The sequence below is a fragment of the Polyodon spathula genome, chromosome 7 (assembly GCF_017654505.1).
Source record: "Polyodon spathula isolate WHYD16114869_AA chromosome 7, ASM1765450v1, whole genome shotgun sequence".
In the NCBI taxonomy this organism is placed as follows: Eukaryota; Metazoa; Chordata; class Actinopteri; order Acipenseriformes; family Polyodontidae; genus Polyodon; species Polyodon spathula.
The window spans coordinates 30640145-30659544 of NC_054540.1; the positions used below are offsets into that span (position 1 = coordinate 30640145).

At 37.5% G+C, this 19400-nt stretch overlaps 1 protein-coding gene across 4 annotated transcripts in view; it reads left to right on the forward strand.

The window, feature by feature from the left end:
• Nucleotides 1–19400, forward strand: part of LOC121318511 (tubby-related protein 3-like) — a 70155-nt gene that overhangs the window by 47653 nt on the left and 3102 nt on the right. For 3 of the 4 annotated variants that reach the window (XM_041255254.1, XM_041255255.1, XM_041255256.1), the window contains 9 exons: nt 933–1095; nt 5689–5865; nt 10458–10595; nt 13180–13304; nt 13847–14038; nt 14897–15009; nt 15866–15980; nt 16944–17042; nt 17658–17829. In XM_041255254.1, the coding sequence (XP_041111188.1) occupies nt 933–1095; nt 5689–5865; nt 10458–10595; nt 13180–13304; nt 13847–14038; nt 14897–15009; nt 15866–15980; nt 16944–17042; nt 17658–17829 (1294 nt within the window). The remainder of the gene's footprint in view (nt 1–932; nt 1096–5688; nt 5866–10457; nt 10596–13179; nt 13305–13846; nt 14039–14896; nt 15010–15865; nt 15981–16943; nt 17043–17657; nt 17830–19400) is intronic. The other variant, XM_041255258.1, reaches the window with a different exon arrangement.

Sequence of the window (19400 nt, forward strand, 5' to 3'; positions counted from 1 at the left end):
GAATAAATAGTCCTTTTTAACAGTCTTTTAAGTTTGGTTGTTCTGAAAGCATGGGGAAAATTAACAATTTCTTGGTAAGTTATGGACAGCATATTTCTTGTAAAAGCTTAAATTATAATTTTATATACTGATTATAATGCAGGCAGGCCTTTACACCGAAAACCCAGCTTAAAATGTAATCCTATTTTATCAATCTTTACTTGTAAAGATTTACTCTGTAGATCAGGAAATAACATTTTAGTTGTATAGCATTGGTAATTATGCATGTAAGATTCACCAGTCTTTTATCCTAGAAAAACACAGATTTGTGCCAGTGTATTTTATCTTGGGGGGGGGGGCCATCCAAAATTATCAACATTTTCCAAAAGCGTACAAAACGTGCAGTGGGAGGTCGAAGGCCAGTGTACGCCTTTTGATTAAAAAAATGATTAAATTTCTGTTCACATGCATTCCTGCAAAATTACTGTAGACAACAAATATGTCTTCTTTGTCGCAATGTCTGAAAGTTGTGATAGGTTTGCAGACAGATTATATTAGTGGGGAATAATAACTTTTTTTTTTTTTTGTTTTACTATCACAACTGATGTGTCATCAGTATCATTTTTACATATTTTGTACATGAGACAAACAGTCTTAACTTGAATGAAAATGTAAAAATAGGTAAAGGGAGGTGCATACATTGCTGATAGACCTGGTACTGCTGTACAGATTTTGATGGAAGTCCTTCACATGCAATGCTTTCACTGACACCAAATTCTCAAACATAGATTGGTCAAAAGCGAGAAACAAACACTGTTTCTCATTGACCAGTTCCCATTTAGAGTAAAAGAGAAAAAGCAATAAACATTGTACACAAACTGTCTATTTGTGCAATTATACCAAATGTTGGCTTACACGTTTTTAACCCTTCTATCCTCTCTCCCCACTCCTAGCGTGCTCTCCTGGAGCAGAAGCAGCGGCGGAAGCGGCAGGAGCCCCTGATGGTGCAGCCCAACCCCGAGGCCAAGCCGCGGCGCTCCAAGCCCAGGAAGAGTGAGGAGCAGGCCCCGCTGGTGGAGTCCCGGCTCAGCATCAGCAGTGATGTCATCCTGGACGGTGAGAGCACTCGGACAAACCTTGGATTAATGTCCTGCCTTCTCTATGAATGAATAAGTTGTATTTGGGGTGTCTGTTATTGTTATAAGAGTTATCATCTCTTGCAGTTTGGGTGAGAGGTTCTGGCAAATCAAAGTATTAATGTACTGTAACTCAGAAAAGCTAAGTTTGTACTCAGAAACTACTATTAAACATAAAGTGATGATAGAATTGTGAATAATGAGGTAACAAAGCGTAGAAACAATTCAATAATTGATAAGTAATGTTTATCTGGGTTGAGTTAGTTCTGTTATTAATAATATTTAATTGACGTGTTACAAAGATCGAGGATTTACTATGAACACATACGCGCACATACAAACTGAAATGAGGCAGACAGTCTTAGAATATATCACATTAAGCTTATTAATGGATATAGATTAAGGAATTGGCAAGTTTACTTTTAAAGAAATTCTTCATACAACAATATGAGGTAGATTACTTATGGTTACTTTATCAAGTTTCACTAAAAGTTATTTCACATGCAAAGTGTGTAAACTAAATAATTAACAGTTCAGTTCCATGAAAGGAAAATGCAACTGGAATTATACTAAGTGGTTCTTTGAAGCTTAGTCTTTTGGCCCACTGGTTTGGAAACTGGTCACTGAAGTGGTCTGCTGAAGTGACCAGTACAAAACGCTCTCCTCTCAGCAAAGTCTTCAATCCCATGTTGGATCAAACTTGGCAACAAAGCTTTCAATAGAATCAACAAACACCTGCAACAAAGTCTTCAGTCCTCGGTATAGGATCCACAACAGCTCCCATCCTCTCTGTATTCTTCGTTTCTTCGTTTCTTCGTTGAATCTTTTAGCCTTTTCTCTATGCAGGTAGCAGGGCACAGTTTATTTTAGAGACTGTGGTTTCAGGTGTACAACAGTCCTAGACTGGTTTATCTGATAACAGTATCTGTAAGTTTAGCAACAGTCCTCCAGCAGGGCCTCAGTCTCGTTGCTTGTGGTCCTGGAGTTGCAGCTTTGCACCTTGTTTAGCATTCGATGTGGAGCGCAAAATGTTTAGTTTTGCTTGGATATTTATAGTCTTTACTATGCTGAGTAGCCTCTTTCATGAGATCATTTGTGTACCTCGCCTTTTTAACCCACAGATCTTTGAGATTTGTCTTTTGTCTGCTTCCTTTTGTCCAGCAGCTTGTTGTTGCAGTTGGGACTTGTTGACATCTATACTTTGTCTTCCTTGCACCAAAAGGCTTGTGTTTGCAGTTTTGAGGTCTGTTCACTGTCCTTTCAGCCTCACCCAGTCCAGATGTCCCCCTCCTAGCCCTAGATATCTTCAGTTCTGTGTTCCTGCCAGGAACCAAGGGGCCCTTTTCCTAAGACACAGCAGTTTGCTTTTTTTCTAAGACACAGCAGTTTGTTTTTTTTCTAAGACACAGCAGTTTGTTTTTTTTCTAAGACACAGCAGTTTCATTAATTAGTCCAGTTATATAATTAATTCAGGTTCAGGTATTAACATCATATTCAGGGAGTATGTCCCACAAAAGATACACCCAGTGCTTCAGTGAGCTGTAGCAGGTATTTTGTAGTAAGTACTGTAGATATTAAGTATGTAATTAAAGGGATAAAGAGCACTCGGGTCTACTATTGCAGAGCAAGAGCGATTCAGTTATGTTTACTATCCTAAACCACAGATAATTCCCAGACCCAAGTATTCATTATTGCTATTCAATCAATTGAAAACACATATTTGTAAAATACCTGTTTGCTTTACTTTGGAGCAGAGTTGCATTTGCAATTAAATTGACCATCATTTCATAATGTAAGCCATGTTTTGTGATTGAGCATTTGTATGATTCTTTTAGGTTTACCTGGCTGTTGTCACATACTTGACCCTGTCCTCGGTCCAGTTTTAAATAAGACAGAGTTGAGGGAGAGAAGTGTAGCCAAAGCACAAACAGAGCACAAAGAAGAAAATGGAACAGATAATTGTGCTTATGGAGGGAAGCCAAGAAAAGAGGACAGTTTTCTTGATTTAAATCTGCTGAAAGAGGAGTCGTCAGGGGAGCGAGAGGAAGGTAGAAAAGCGGTAAACCGTTGACCACAGAACTGAAATGTTATTCCAGTAAATCTGAGTTGGTGCTTTAGCGTGAAACCCCTGTTTATAATTAAGTTGATTTAGAGGGCCTCTGGTAGTTGACAGCATCACAAAGATAAAAACAAGTTGCAGAAAAGGTCAATTATCACAGTAATCCTTATCAGGTTTTTATTGTATTCAGAAAGCGGTAATGGCCTTTATTGTTGTTTTTAAACATTTGAAGTCTTTACATTTTAGATTTTTGCTTTTCTTTCTTTTTTTAAACCTAGAAATTCTATGTGAATGTTTTCGAGATCTGTAGGTAGTGCCCTGCAAAGGAGCTGCCTTTTTGGTGAATGAAACATCTGCAGTTTCTTGTGTATAGTCACTGACTGTAAATTTCAGTACAAATACAAGTGATGTGATGTGATACACAAGATATAGATAGCAATCATACATCCAAAATGTAAATATGCAAAGCAGTGGTAAAGAATTACTGTGATAATTGATTTGCTCTGAGAATCGGCCAATTTATCTCGTTGACGATATTTTATTCATGTTGATTAACATTGAACAGAAGTAGTAATCGCCTTGCAGGGAATGAGGCCTGTGTAAAGGCTTCTCTCAGTCTTAAAGATATCTTCAAAATTATCTGCTCAATGCGAAATGTGCAACAAGGCACTTTAGTTCATGCTATACACTGCCTGATTCTTGAACCATGATGGGTTGGACAATGTTGACATTTTCAGTTATTAGCATGATCCCCATTATCTAAGTCATGTTTTCCGCTTTAATTTATTGCGACTGTGACAGGGTAAAGGATAATACTGGTGAAGTTCAGCCTCCCAATGGGTGGTGGCGCTGTGCTCACTGACTCCTGATACCTTTCACCAAGGTAGAACAGACCTTAAGTCTGGTTGATTTGCGGTGGCCATCTTGGTGAAGGTAAAGCACACATATGCTTCAGTACTCTACTTACGGAATACAGCCATCCTCTGATGCACCTGTTAACGAGAGGTGGAGTTAGGAGTATATAAGGGGGGCATGTGGGATATGGTGTTGGTTAGGCTGGGGGTGTGATGAGTGATGGTTCCAGCTCTATACAGTGTGTAATCACAGTTTTAAACTCTAATTGTTTTGTTGGTTATCAAATACAGTATTACAAGTGGATATCTGATTGGAGAAATGCAAAGCTGGACGGAGGAGAGCCGGTGGACTATTGATGCTGCTGAAACTAACTGCCTCACAAAAACCCTGAATTAATGCATTGGGGCTTTAAGGGGATTATCCTGAACCTGGTGATTTTGGACTTTATAATTTTCTTTTCTGGATTATTACTTTGCAGAAGTTTTATTGTTTAACTCTCTAATGGTATATAAAAATAAAACTTGTTGAACTTGAACTTTATCGGACGTGTGTGACTTTTTCTGTAAAAGCTCTTTACCACACCCTCGGACCTCCTACAGTGGCTTTCTTCAAAGTTGTAGTGGTTCAATTTTTTATTATTTATTTATTTATTTGTTAAAGACTGCAGTTCGCTTGTTGACTTTTTAAAATAAAATCATAACCCATGTCCAATCCCACAGTAGAGGATGGCCTGATAATAAGATTATCAACAGCAAATTTCCAGTACAACAATCAAAACTGAACAAATTGTTGAACCAACCCTAAACCACTAGACAGCAGGAATATTTAGTTTTAGTGTGTAAAAGTGTAGGTCCAGAAGGGCTAAAGATTGTCAAGGTGCACTGTAGAAAAAATAACATGTAACAGGGTTTCAAACAATTGCATATCTTATTTATGTAAATAAGGATATAAATATTATTATTATTATTATTATTATTATTATTATTATTATTATTATTATTATTATTATTATTCAAGGTAAGATTTGAAGCTTGAGTTTAGGATAGCTGCTAGAGCTAAAACGGATCAAACAGCAGAGGGGTGGGGGGAAGTAATGTATTAGAAAATCTATCTGGAAAGTATCTGTGATGTGTTTTTATAGTAATTTTCTCTGGTGGTTAAACAAGTTTTTTGGTTAACTAATGTAAAATAATTGTGTGTCCATTGAGGACCACACACAGATGAGTATCAGGTGGGGAGGAGCACCATACCCAATAAAGAGTTTGAACGCCAGTGTATGTGAAACATAACTGGTTCTCTTACTGCTCTCACCAGTTCACACCACAGTGCTGGAAGAGGTCATGAGCTGTCCAGCAAAGATAAAAATCATAGCAGAATCTCCCAGGCCACCAATACTGATGAAACCAAGAGAGGTATTTCAGGGCAGAGGGGAGAGCGAGAAAATTGTGGATTACGAGGTGGAGCAGCAAGGTCTGAGAGAAGAGAGAGCAGGAAAAAAGGGAAAATCAAAAGTACTTAGATCGCAAGGTATCTTATTGGTACAATATTATGCAGTACTGTGAGTGTGCCCTTCCAAAATATTAATGGGATAACTGAAAACCAAGAATATTATATAGGAAAACTTTTCAGAAGTAAATATACAATTTTTTTGCTGTGCAGGTATTGATGGCCCGGCTGCATTTTTGACTGTCGAAGTTCCAGATCTTGGCACCAAAGTTGAGATCCTGTCTGTGAGCCAGTCTCCACCCAGCGAGGATGGTGACAGAGATGGTGACAGAGAGACCCTCCTCAAACCCTCATCCAAACCAGATATACAAGACATCATGCAGAAGAGAGGTAACCAACCAGTTCAAGCACTGAGTTCACTCATAAATAAATATATACATGTACAGGGCGGTTTAGAAAGTCACTTGAGGACTCAACAGCAATGGTGGAGAAAAAGTACCAGTATTTAAAAGTTTTTTGGTAGAGTTGCTGCATTGTCATAACTTCCACATAGGGAGGTATTTCTGATTTACAGCTGCCATTAACTATTATCTGTGCTGTTTAAAAGGGAGCTCTTGGTGCCCCAATAGTTTAGTTGTGTGTCAAAAAGACAACATGCTGACAAACCCTAGGATTCCATTTTAATTATGGTGCCTCTATACTTGTAGCATATTTAACAAGCAAGAGCAAACTGATGAAGCTTCCAGGAATCCAGAAATGCACAATGCCCTTGCAATGATGATTCTCCAATAAAGTATTCTCTAGTGTCCTGCCAAGAATGCATTCTGTAAATGGAAATCATATTGCACAGGATTGAAACCTCTGCATGATGGAATCATACCCCCACCCCCACCTCTGGGCCACAGTAGATGCTGTAATTTGAAGCAAATGGAAATTATATTGAATAGCATATGGATTGAAGCCTGTAAATGTTGGAAATCGGCACCTCCCATGGGGCATAGTGGAAGTTGTGACATGAAGAGCACATCACATGGCAACTCTACCTGCCAAATTCCTCTGCTCTGTGACTAATACCTTTTGTCCCCAAGTGCTTCAAAACAGTACAATGAAAACGTACAACATGAAAATCTGTGTATCACTTAACCTCAGACAAACTATTAATAGTCACCCATACGTTTATAGCCACATTCTGTTGAGGAACATAGCTGATTTTAAATATTCCTGTGCTTGATACATTTTGTAATGCCAACATTTCAGACAGTTAATCCAAAGAACTAAATGAGTTGACATTCTTCATGGCATGGATACTGTAATGTGCTTACTGTATATTTTTAGAAGTGCTTGTTGCAGAGATACAGGTGATAATCACTCCCCTAAACCCAAACGTCAACAGTGTACTTTAAAGGCGCTCTGTCTTTTAATACATTATAAACCAATTATCCATGGTGATTTGAAGTCTTGTTAATCTTCATTTAATTATTTATTTTATCCAATTAAACTGTGTAGCCTTGTAACAGTAAGGAATCAAATTCCATCCCCCCACTGCTTCTAATGCACTTTGTTCTTTTTAAATTTGGTGAGTAGTTTTAGTCTGAGAATTAATGCTGCTGATTTTAATCAACATAAGAGAAATGTGTCAAGTGAACATTTATCCTTTCAATTGAAAATATATTAATTGAATTAGTGAATGACATGGTTGTAAAGTTTGTAAAATATTTGTAACATGATGTTCTAAATACAACATTTCAGAATACAATTAATCTTGCTCAGGGATCTTCCAGGAGTTATTTGTTAATACATTGTTAAACTAGGCTCAGCACCAGAGCACCCTTTATCAATTATTTAGAAATATATATATATACTCTGGTAAAATATATCGTACACATCAGGGAAACCATTTTTGTTTATGCATTGTCTATGTATGAAAACTCTTTCAGCACTAAGTAGCTTTACAGAAAGACAAACCTTAATCAACGAATTAAATACTGGTATTTTCGGTAAAGAACGCTGATAGACATGTTAGAATATTAGGTTTGTTTACTGGTGTTTTAGAGTGGAGTTAACTTTCCTAGAACTATCTATTGGTGTTACAGTAGTTTAAATAGCAGTTTTCTTTCAAGTATGAAATGTAACCATTACCGAATGGGTATTTGCCTCCTAAAGACCTGATCTGGATATGGTGATGACATTCTTACAACAAGTCATCTTTCACCTGGTGAACTCTGCCAGGGAAATTTGTGAAAGTTTCAGTTTGGAAGCACTCCAGAACTCAACTGTGAGCTTCACTGTTGTTAAACGTGTAGAACAATGTGAGTTTATCAGCATTCTTTTGTCAGCTAACCATTTTTAACATAACCTCTGTATTGCAATATTATTTAGTTGCATATAAAAAATATAAAATCTATGTTTAGTAGTACTAGCCTATATAACAAATGTTTTCCAAAGTTCTGTACAGTATAAGTGATTCTAGTGCACACTATGAATAAGTAACTTGGCAGTAATATAAAATGAATCTTTATTGCCTATTATAAACCATATCATCTCGGCTAATCAGGTTCTGATTACAACGATCTTTATACTAAGGTATTTGCCTTCTAAAGCCAACAGAATTACATACATTTAAAATAGCTTTATAATAGCATTTATAATCTCTGCAGCTGTCATTACCTTAAAAAAATTGTGGGACACTGTCACCCCGGGCAAATATCTTAATCTGAACACTGAATCATTGTTTTTGTGACAGGCTAGGTAGATCATTTGCAAGATGTCAAAAATGTCTCTTTGACAATTTTTGTAATGGTTTTTCAAACATTCTGTGAAGATTGTCAACCTAAGGTGCATAATTCGAATTACCTCAAAACCGTGCAAGTTGGAAATTTTTTTTTTCTTACTACTTATATTACACATCCATGTTTTTTCAATATTTTTATAGGTAGAAAAAATAATGTTTTCTTTCGAATTTAAGACACAGCCCAAATTTCCCACCCGCATTTACAAAAATGCATTTTACTCATTTAAGAAAACAACGTATTGAGGCAGTTTGCAGCCGTTTGCTGTCACAGCATTACAGTTGTGCGCTTCTTCTCATTTGCAGTTGTGATTACTCACACATGTTTTTCTTCCTTTTTGTGAACTGTGATATTGTTTGGCAAGTAGAAAAATATCTGAGTAGAACTGAGCCTTATAACAAAACGGTGAATTTGTAAAAGCTTCTCTTCGAATTCCTCAGTAAGATAATGACGCTTTGTAACAGGGAGGACCCTGTTGCTGGTTCAGCTGTGCTGTGCTGCTGCTGTTGTAAACAGGAAGGCATGTCCAGGCTGATCGGGAGGCCCTGATTGGCATTCCCGGGGAGCCTTCTCCTGTTTAATGAAAAAAAAAATCTTGGAACCACATGACAGCTGTGTTACGTCTTGACACAACATTTAAATAATTAGAGAGTTAAAGGGGCGGGTTTTCTGTGTTCAGCACTTCAAGATGCTAAGACGTTAAAAATGACTAAAAAATAACCAATTATATTCAGAGCAAAAATAGTGACAATGAATGCAGGGGGTCAAAATTAAGCTGGCGATTGGCGCAGTCCACCACCTACTATATTTGCACCGGCTACTTTATTAAAAACATAGTCCGATTATTTTCGGGTATTATCATTCAGTCCATTTTTTGTTGTATTAATGTACTGTATGGTGATATATAGTACATAATTAAAAAAAAAAAAAAAAAAACAACGTATTCCTTTTGTTGTGATAGCGTAACAATATGTACGCATGTGCTTGAGAGATATTGGGGGTTCATATATAGAGGCTTTACACCTTTGAGAAGAAAGTCATGATAGGATATCAGCTGAACATTGTCAGCTAACATACAAATGCTTAAGTCCAGTGGTTCTGGATTATTACACTCCAGTTTCATGCAACAATTATGACTAAACGTGTGTGAGTGCTATTTTGTAAAAAAAAAAAAAAAATTACCATTTTGCTTTTGTTTTTTTGTTAACTCCAATAAACCTACGTTATCTTTCACCAGTCAAATCACAGAGTACCTAAATTACCATAATACAAAACAGAAATGAAAAAGAATATGTAGAACATAAAAAACCGCAACCAGATATAGTCAACTAAAGACAACACATTATTCAAATTCTTTGTCGTATTGTATATTTAAGGGAAGGCAAGTTTATTTTTTTGTTAGGAGTGCTCTCTGCTGTAATGTTCTGCCACCCGGCTGTACAGAATTCCTGGGGAGAACCCTGTTGTAACCCGCATCTTAAGCAGACACAGAGCATGTATCATACCTGGTATGTAACAGTTGTTACACCAGCACTTAACTATCTCCTGGTATCATTTGGTGAAGTGAGATGATGCATAGGCAAGAAGAGGAAACTGTTTAGAAAGAAACTTTTTTATGTTAGACCCACTTTAGGTCACTTAGCAGTATCAGCCAAAGGTTTCTTTAGTAAAAAAGATTTTTCAGCAACTATTAAGAGTTTTTTTGTTCTGAGTGTTCACCATTGTTAGAAGAATACATTAGGACCTAGTCAGTCCCAAAACACTGGGGGTGAGCTTTTTCAAAATTTGAAAAATATATATGATGGCCTATCTAGCAGGTAAATGCCATTGCGTCAGCTGTGTATTTCCTTATTAAAATTGTTTTGTTGCTTTCCTACCAGGATAAAACTCTCAAAGGGTGGCACCAGCCTTTCAACTCTATATTGAGTCAGCTCTGTCAACAGTGAAAGTCAAACGTTTTAGCTCAGGACCGTTTTTAAGGAATGTTAAAGCTCACTATTGAGTTTTGGAATGTGCCCATTCATTCCCTAGGATGTGTAAAGAAAAATGTCAAAATATTGATAAACAAATCATTTGGTAAGGCATGGCACACTAAGCCAGCATGCCAGCACTACCAGTTAAATCCTGTGACTCTATCCACAGTGGTAAAAGTTTGTTGGAAACCCTTGTGTGAGTGTGCCTCTCCCTCCTTAGCTGAGAAACCCAGAGAGAAGGTGATAAGTTCGGGGGCCGAGGCAGGGTGTGATGCAGTGGAGAAAGGGTCCCTAGATGAGATCCCTGTGGAGCCACTGCCACCCCCCATGTCAGCCCGCGAGAAACTGATACAATCAGGTAGTATGGCGGAGCACTAACCAAGGGGCTTCTCACTGGTGGGAGGCTGGGGGGCTGAGCACTATCCACTTTTCCCAAAGGCAACATTTCTCTGACAATCTACATTTGTTTTGTTTCTGGTCCATTAAAAATGCAATGACCTGTGCAGGGTTCAAAGTTTTCAAAAAGCTTGTTTCGTTCTTTAAAATATGAGCTTAATATGTTTCTCATGTAAAATTATTATCGGTATACCACAGTAGACTTTCTCTATGTTTACTTCCTAGAGCAGAAACAGCAGGTAGAATAGCTGTTCTATTTACAGAGTGAGAGAGGAAACGTGTGTGCCTGCAGCCAGAACTAACTTAGATGATATGTAGTTTTCAGCTATTTTCAATATTTCATGGATGAAAAGGTTAAGCTTGTTGTATTGTTGTTTTCTCACATCTTTAGACTGAATCCATTTTCTAGCTGTACCTGTCTAGCAGAATGTTATTGTCAAGGAAAAGTGGATATTCCAGCCTCCAGCCTGGGTGTTTTGCTTGGAGGAAATGGTGGCTGCTAATGGTTGCTAATCTGTAAACCACAGTTAGACTTTGCTTCGTGCTACACTGGGTGTTCTTTTCATTTCCTACAGTGGAGGATGCCTCTTTTGTATAAGAAGGCAAGAGTGGAAATTGCTTTACTATTTAGAGGGTGGTCCTAAATTAATTTGAACACATTGCTTTGTGTAAAAAAACAACAAAAAAAACACTAAGTACAGTAGCCAAAATGTTTTTTTTTTTTTTGGGTTGGGGGGGGGGGGGGGGGGGGGTCCATTTCACTTACTGTTTATTCATTCTGAGTAGCCCCAGATTGTTCTTTGTATCTGTCTTTACTTGGCTTTGAGCATGTCTGGAGAATTTTCAGTGTCAGTACTGGACTACATTCCTAATTCCATAAACACTATGTCACAGTGTTACCTTTAAAAAGGTCAGTGCCAACATTAGCTAGCTCAAAGACTGGCAAAAGGAAACATTATAATAACTCAATATGGTAGCAACAAACTCTGGAAGCACTCTTAATTATCACAACTATCATAATAAGAGGAATGTTTTTTAAAAAAAAAAATATTAAAATTAAAATTATATTTGGGGCTAATTACTCAGGTGGTGGCCCCAAACTAAATTTTACTACCACAACCAGTTGTTGCATAACAGCTTATTATGAGGACTATTTGACATGAGGAAGAGTTGAATTGTCAGATATATTAAAACACCAGAATTCTGCACTTTCACAGGGACACACTCTTGCCATTTAAATCAAACTCACACTAAATATTGTATTTCCACTTCCAGCCTAAAATTCTGTAGCACGTTCATTTGGTGAATTTCCTCCTATCGGTTTATTGTGTGTGCCACAATTGACTTGCGCAGTATTGGATGTAATTCTGGAAACATTCCGGAAAAAAAAGCCTTTTAACTCTTTTCTCCCTAACCTTTTAGCATTTTTGCAACATTAGTTTTATGCATAGTGAAATACATAGAGTACATTAAAAAAATTAAAAAATAAAATACTGTACTAAACTATGAAGAGGGATGTTTTAGTGTAAATTTGTTTTGCTTTAATAGGTGTGTTGCACCTAAGCATGAGCCCTTAAATATTCCAGCTCAACACCTGGAGTGCACATTATGCATTCAGATGTATCCATATACAGTATATAATGACTGTATTCCAGGCAGGAGATAGACTTTCTCTAACGTGTTACAAGGCAGCTAAGCTGTTCCCCTGTAGAACAGTGGTGCGCAAACTTTTTAAAAGGCAACCCCTCCCCCTACCCCAAAACTTTTGCTTGTGGCGTGCATTACTTCATTTAAATCAATAGTTTGAATTAGTTTTTTATTTGCTCGCTCGCGTCTTTCGCGTCCGGTGTGCATAGTCCTTTTAACATGCAAGCCCACACCCATTTACGCATTTGTTATGGCATTGTATGCTGCAGAGCTGCGCTTACAGTCCGACTTAAGAATGTGTTTGTTGACATTTATGTATTTAGCGAAATCTAGACTTTTTTTAGTTAAATCTAGGAAAAAATATACGCTTTACATTAAATCAGGCGTGGGGGCAAAAAATCACCTGTTAACATTAATGCTTTTTTTTTTTTTTTTTTTTACACTTGTTGCCCTATACATGGAAGCTGCCATTTTGGCTCTGTTCACTGCAGTTTCACTCACACTCGCTACTTCAAACATTAATTTCTCTGATTCTACAAGTCTTCGAGTGATAATCAACAGCTCATTTGAAAGGTAAAAACTTTGACTAATTAGCTGTCAATTATGTATTTATTTAAAATGTTCTATCCTTTTATAAAAAATAACTACTGCTGTAGAACACTTATTTGCTGGAGAAACCTAAAACTCTGCAGACCAATCCCCCTACTGGCCAATCCACTGGTATTGCGTGCCAAACACAAAATGCTGTTTTAAGCTACCCATAAGCCTATCTGAGGGAATAAGGCTCTCTCCAAGCAAAGGCTAACCTACTTTCCTTTCGTTATTTAGTAGTTTTGAAGTATTTTGTTTTTCTTTGAGTGAACAGAAAGAATGCAATCTGACCCCTAGTTATATCACAGGAATCTCTGGCAGTCTGAACTTTGATGAAGAAGACAGTGATGATGAAGAAAAGAGTGCCAGATCTCAGTCTCCACACTGTGAGACCCCCCGACCTGCCTCCACCACCAGTGTCAAATCCAGCACAGTGAGTCTTTCTCTCTCTCCTTTTTGTGCTACAGGCTTAGTGGGCTGATCTTTTATTGCAACTTAGCCCTTTTTTGTAGATATCACATCTTTTGTACAAATGTTTCTTCTTATTGCCCCCTGCTGTGGTTTAGTAGAGGTGCCCATCCATACGTCTGTATATCTGCTGGCATGTACGAGTTTTGCTCGTATCTAGTAAACCACTTGTCCGATGAAACTAGCTAACATTCTTTACCACATGGTAGTGGCATCATTAAGAATCTGAGGATTTATGTAGATGTCCAGTGTGTAAGACCATCTGTCTGCCTGTAAGTCACAGAAACTGTGTCTATGTGATGGCATCTCTCTGTTTTACATTTACTTACATTTTTCATGTAGTGTTTGTAGGCCATGATGTTGTACTTGGTAATGGTAGCTCTAGTATTGTTATCCAGCCATGGCAGGGGATGCAAGGTATTCACATATTTGTTCTAACTTTGTGAAATAATTTCGCCCACGTGCTGTAATTGTGTCTGGCTGTGACAGCTTCTTGTCTCTCTGCAGGACAGAGCTGCCCCTACTTCCCCCCAGGCAGACGGCCCGTCCATCGAGGTGGAGAATCTAGAGGAGTTCTCCCTACGGCCTGCCCCGCGCAGCATCACCATCAAGTGCCGAATCACACGGGACAAGAAGGGCATGGACAGGGGGCTCTACCCCACCTACTTCATGCACCTGGAGAAGGATGACGGCAGAAAGGTAAGATAGTGTAGGTAGTCTGTTCAATACAACCAAGAAATGTGATAGTATTCAGTTCAGCTCTGAAAAAGAATAGAAATGCGTATAATAGATTACTCTTCTGTTGTATTGAGTGAAATTATCTTTCCTACAGTGCAATAAGTCTGCAGTTTTGAGTTTTGAGTTTAAAATGTTCATTTTTTGTTTTTAGTTCTCCAAATAGAAATTCCAGACCAAATCAATCCACTAAAAATATTTTGAATGGTTGCCTATGGAAGGCTGTACCCCCTTTTTGATTGCTTTGAAATAAACCTTCCTAGCCCTAGCTCACTGTGAACCTTTGTGGAACTATCCAAAACTACAGCAGCAGCATCATATGTATATTATATAGATAGCTCCTTTCGTATTGCAGTAAACACAAGGCACCACGAGTCCTCATGAATGTTGAAAATATTTCAGTATTCAAGACCATCCAGGAAAATACACATCACCACCACTCGGCTATTCAGCAGTTGTCGTGTTATCTTGAGGCCTCAATGTGATTGTATAAATTTATTTTAAAATTGAGAGGATTGTATGTAACGTGTGATTGTAAATCAGATTTCAAAGAATTTCTTTAATCCTTAAATGTTTTAATAACAACTATTAAACATTCATTGAAGACATTTGATCTGTTTGTCATTGAATTTATTAAGTTTATTTTACTACTTTTAATTTCTAATATTCTAAATATAATGCTATCTAAATGTCATCATTTGTAATTAACTATTTTGGTACTAAAATCTGGTTTACCTACAAATCCCATTTTTCATGTGCCCTGTTTCTCTGTGTTATCTGGGGAGTGCATCTTGTTCAATGTTTCTCTGTTTTGGGTCCCAGGTATTTTTACTTGCAGGCAGGAAGAGAAAGAAGAGCAAGACATCTAATTATCTGATTTCTGTCGACCCCACAGACCTCTCTAGGGAAGGGGAGAGTTTTGTTGGCAAGCTAAGGTAATCTTATCCTTAATCTGTAATTTCAAAGCCGACCACCTTCAAGTTCTGTGAATGTTAAATAATAGTGAAGAGCCAGCAAAGGATTAAAAAGGATTTTAAATTGTTTATTTTATTTTATTTTATTTATTTATTTTCGTCATCCACAGTAGAACAAAATAAGTGTGTTGAGCTGGGAATTTGTTTGCCCCAGTTAGGATTGTTGTCTGGCAGAAATACATTCCAAATTGCTTAGAAGAAGGAAGTGATTTATTTATACATTTTAGAAATGTCCATTGGCATGAAAGAAGCAGTTACACTATTTACAATGCAGTGGGGATTTAAGTGTCATCTAAATCACTAGTGATTTTAGTACAGGTTGGTGAGTACTAAATTTAACAGTTTTGAACATATGTAACTAATGTGGTTATGTGTGTGTGTATGTGTGCGTTACGGTTCATGTGTAAAATCGGAAACTCTATATATTAATCGGTAAATGTGTAGATTTACCACCTCATTAGTCAGTCTATAAAATAACTAAGGAGATGGTAGTTATAATGCTAAATCAGAAATAAAGTAACGTAACCTTCACTGCATCCCTCATGCTGCTATTATTATTATTATTATTATTATTATTATTATTATATAATATATGTATTTAGCAGAGACAATGTATTAATGTTTTGTCCAATATACAAACATGATTAGAGACAGAGTTCTGGTTTTATTTCTGACTATCGGGGAGGGGTCAGCTGACTAAGCCATGTTCTTGTTTTGACATAAGTTTCGTGCATATTGATCCTGTTACCTTGTTTATCAGTAATCAGTTGAACAATTGGTACACGTGGGGTGTTGATTATGGCTCTGGTTTGCTCAGGTCTAACCTGATGGGGACGAAGTTTACTGTGTATGACAATGGGGCGAATCCAACCAAGGCACAGGGCCTGCTGGAGGAGAGTAACACACGTCAGGAGCTGGCTGCCATCTGCTATGTGAGTACTGCTCTAAAACAGCTTGCTGCTTCACACAAACACTGAACACCCTCACTGAAATCCTACCACTATGAAGATGTTTTTTGTGTGTCTTAATTGCAGTTTAGTACATTTATCTATTAGGGTGTTCCCTCGTAGAATTGAGCAGCCTTCATCAATCGAGTAGATGAAATCTGATGCAACACCACATTTGTTAAGAAAAGGCAAAAGCAGATTGGTGTACTTATTCATAATGTCAAATTTCTATTACCAACAGGCAAGCGTCATAGCTAATGCCTTCATCAACACATCTTAGATTGTTTGTTTAATTGTTTGAAGTTTTGGATGGATTACAAATTAGTCTAAAGTACTTGCTGATTTCTTTTTATCGGCTGTACTCCCTTCTCAATGATTTGAAATGGACAAGCTGCTAGCTCAGGCTTGCATGTGGGTCAAAATGTGTTGAACAGGCTTTTTGTTTTTAAATAAGTAAAATAAATAAAATTGTATACAGTACATTGCACAATTAGCGGCTATTTAAGTACACAGTATATAACACAATGAGCTAAAACAAATGACCAAAATATATAAAATAAAAAGTGGTGCACAGTATATAGCCAGATATTCAAAAGAGATGCAAATTTTGCAAGGGCAGTGCAGGCGGGTTTCCCCTCAGTTCTGCCATGAGAAAAACTTGTGCCTGTGAGTAAAAATTTTAAATGGGAGTTGCGAAAAATAAATAAACCTTGCTTATTTTTTCCTCAACTCTGGAGGAGGAGTTGTGAATAATTATGCAAGTAGTCCACCTTTAAGTGTGAATTTCAAAAAACGTATTTTCCACAAAATCAAAATGTTTCTCAGCACATTCGAATTACCTGGCCCATAGTTCTTAATATTTAAAAATGTCAAAGTCTCCCATCCACCAAGTTACCTGCAGGAGCTGTGTTGTTTCAGTGACCATACTGTCACTTTTTCTGTTTCCAGGAGACCAATGTCCTGGGTTTTAAGGGTCCGAGGAAGATGACAGTGGTAATCCCAGGGATGAACATGAGTCATGAGAGGGTGCCAGTGCGACCCAGGAACGTGAGTACAGGGGACGAGATACATTCATTTGGAGACTGAGTGGTGGACGAGAGAGAGGGTAGAAAAAGCTAATAAACCACAGCCATTTGTGGTGAAGATTGAGATGGATATGCATCAATCTAGGTATTAATATTTATGAGTTCTGGTTTGTGATTTGTTAGGCTAACAAAGGTTATAGCTTAAGAACAAGTTGCCTGAATTCAGGTTCTATACAAACAACTGAGAAGATATTCTACATATTATCCATGTAGATCCCAGCACAGGATAAAAGTGTTCAAGTAACTGATTTATTTCCTTCATAGTGAGTGGTGGTGTACTGTATATTACTTAACATACTGGTTCTGGTTTTACCAGGTAAGGCCAGTGTAGAACGGGTTGTTATTTACAGTGGTGACCTGGGTACTTGCTCCTTTTTGAAAGAGACCCTCTTTTATGAAGGATGGCACCTCAAGCAGCACACAATACTGTCGGTAACACCATGCTGGGATATTTTGTATTTCTGGTTCAGTGGGGAAAGTGCCTCCTACTCAGCTGACAAAACCTACCTTCAAGAGATGCATAAATTAGGCGATTCTAATTTAGTTGATGATCCTGATTTCTGCTGATCGGTTTAAGGATCACGAGAGCTTGCTGACTAAGTGGCAGAACCTGTCCATGGATAACCTGATTGAGCTGCACAACAAGGCGCCCGTGTGGAATGATGACACGCAGTCCTACGTACTCAACTTCCACGGCAGGGTCACACAGGCCTCCGTGAAGAACTTTCAGATCGTCCACGAGAATGACCGTGAGTGCTCTCTCTTCCAGTTGCAATGATAATTCATAGACATATTCATGGGTGAAGGAATTCCATCAAAATGACCTCTCCCAGGTCCATTTCTATGATTCATGTAGAAATGCCCCAAAAAATGGGGGGTGGGGTATTTTTATCGTGGTGAACTGTTCAGTGTTTTTGCACACACTTGATTTCTGTGACCTTTTTACAGGTTTTTTTTTTTTTGTTTGTTTTTTTTTTTTCCCCTCCTGTTGAACTGTAACTTGATTTGAAATCATCAGGGAAGTAAAATATTTTTGCTTGTATTACTCTCCCTATTATTCTGCGCACTGTCAACCCATGATTAAGATATAAAATTGTGTACCTGATCCAAAGCAAGTGCAAAACATGCCCCAATAATTAAAGTAATATTTTAAAACTAACAAGAAATGACTTGGTTGCAGTAGCAGTAGTTCCATTATTGCTTAGGGAATACTTACCTTTAAAAGAACAGTACATGCTTTTCTTTGTTTTAACACTTTCCTTGAATAAACTACATGTGGGAATTCTAGGTGCAGCACTGTGCAGAGATGCCGTTGGTACTGGTTGTGCCATTTGGTGCTACTTGCATGTTTTTGTAATTAATGCATGCTCAGTAAGTAAGTATTAAACATTTTATGCTGAAACACCTGCCCAATTTCGTTGGTTTGCAATTATTAAAACCATAACTTCACAACAGCAAGGTTTGCTTAGTTTCTTAGAGCTTAGTTAATATTAATAATTGCTTCTCTATGCTTGGCGGTTAGTCCTTCATTTTGGCCCCCCACTTAGGCACTTGTGATTGTGACACAACATTTTTGTATTGCCTCTGACATTGATTAAAACACTGAATTGTTGTACTGCTTTTAGAATGAAACCCTCATCTATAGGACCAAAACTGACTCAGTGTTACTGAATATGAAAGTTTACTGGTCCAGAGCTCATCTATACTTATTATACAGTGAAATAAACTGTTAATGCAAAAGCTTTATTTTTACAGTTGATTATTAGTTAGAATCATTGAAAATTGTCAAACTCCTTCAATTAGGTCTTTAAAAAATGTCAAAATGGTCCTTGAAAAGTCCTTGAAATTTGTATCAAAACAACTGTATGAATCCTGTATTTATGACATCTGATGGAGTTAAGCAGAGACTGTATATGATTTTTGCAGCTATGTAATATTATGTGAATTAGGCATACTTGTGAAAGGTTTGAGTAACATTTCAAAAACGATGTTTGTTAACAAGCCTCATGTGTGATTTATCTGGTTGATCCATCTGGTAAAATGATAAGTTGTTAGTGAAGTCATTTCTGAATTTCTTTTTCTACAAAGTCTTTTTCTACAAAACATTGGTTTTGACCCAGAAGTTCATTGGCCACTAGTTCCCATGCATGTTGGTGTCTGTTCAGTTGACTGAAATGGTGTTGGATCTAAGTACTCCCTTGGTACTTTGTGAAATCCAGTATCTGTAGCAGTGTGTGTGTGCGTGTGTGTATGTATGTATATATGTATATATATATGTGTGTGTGTGTGTGTGTGTGTGTGTGTGTATATATATATATAT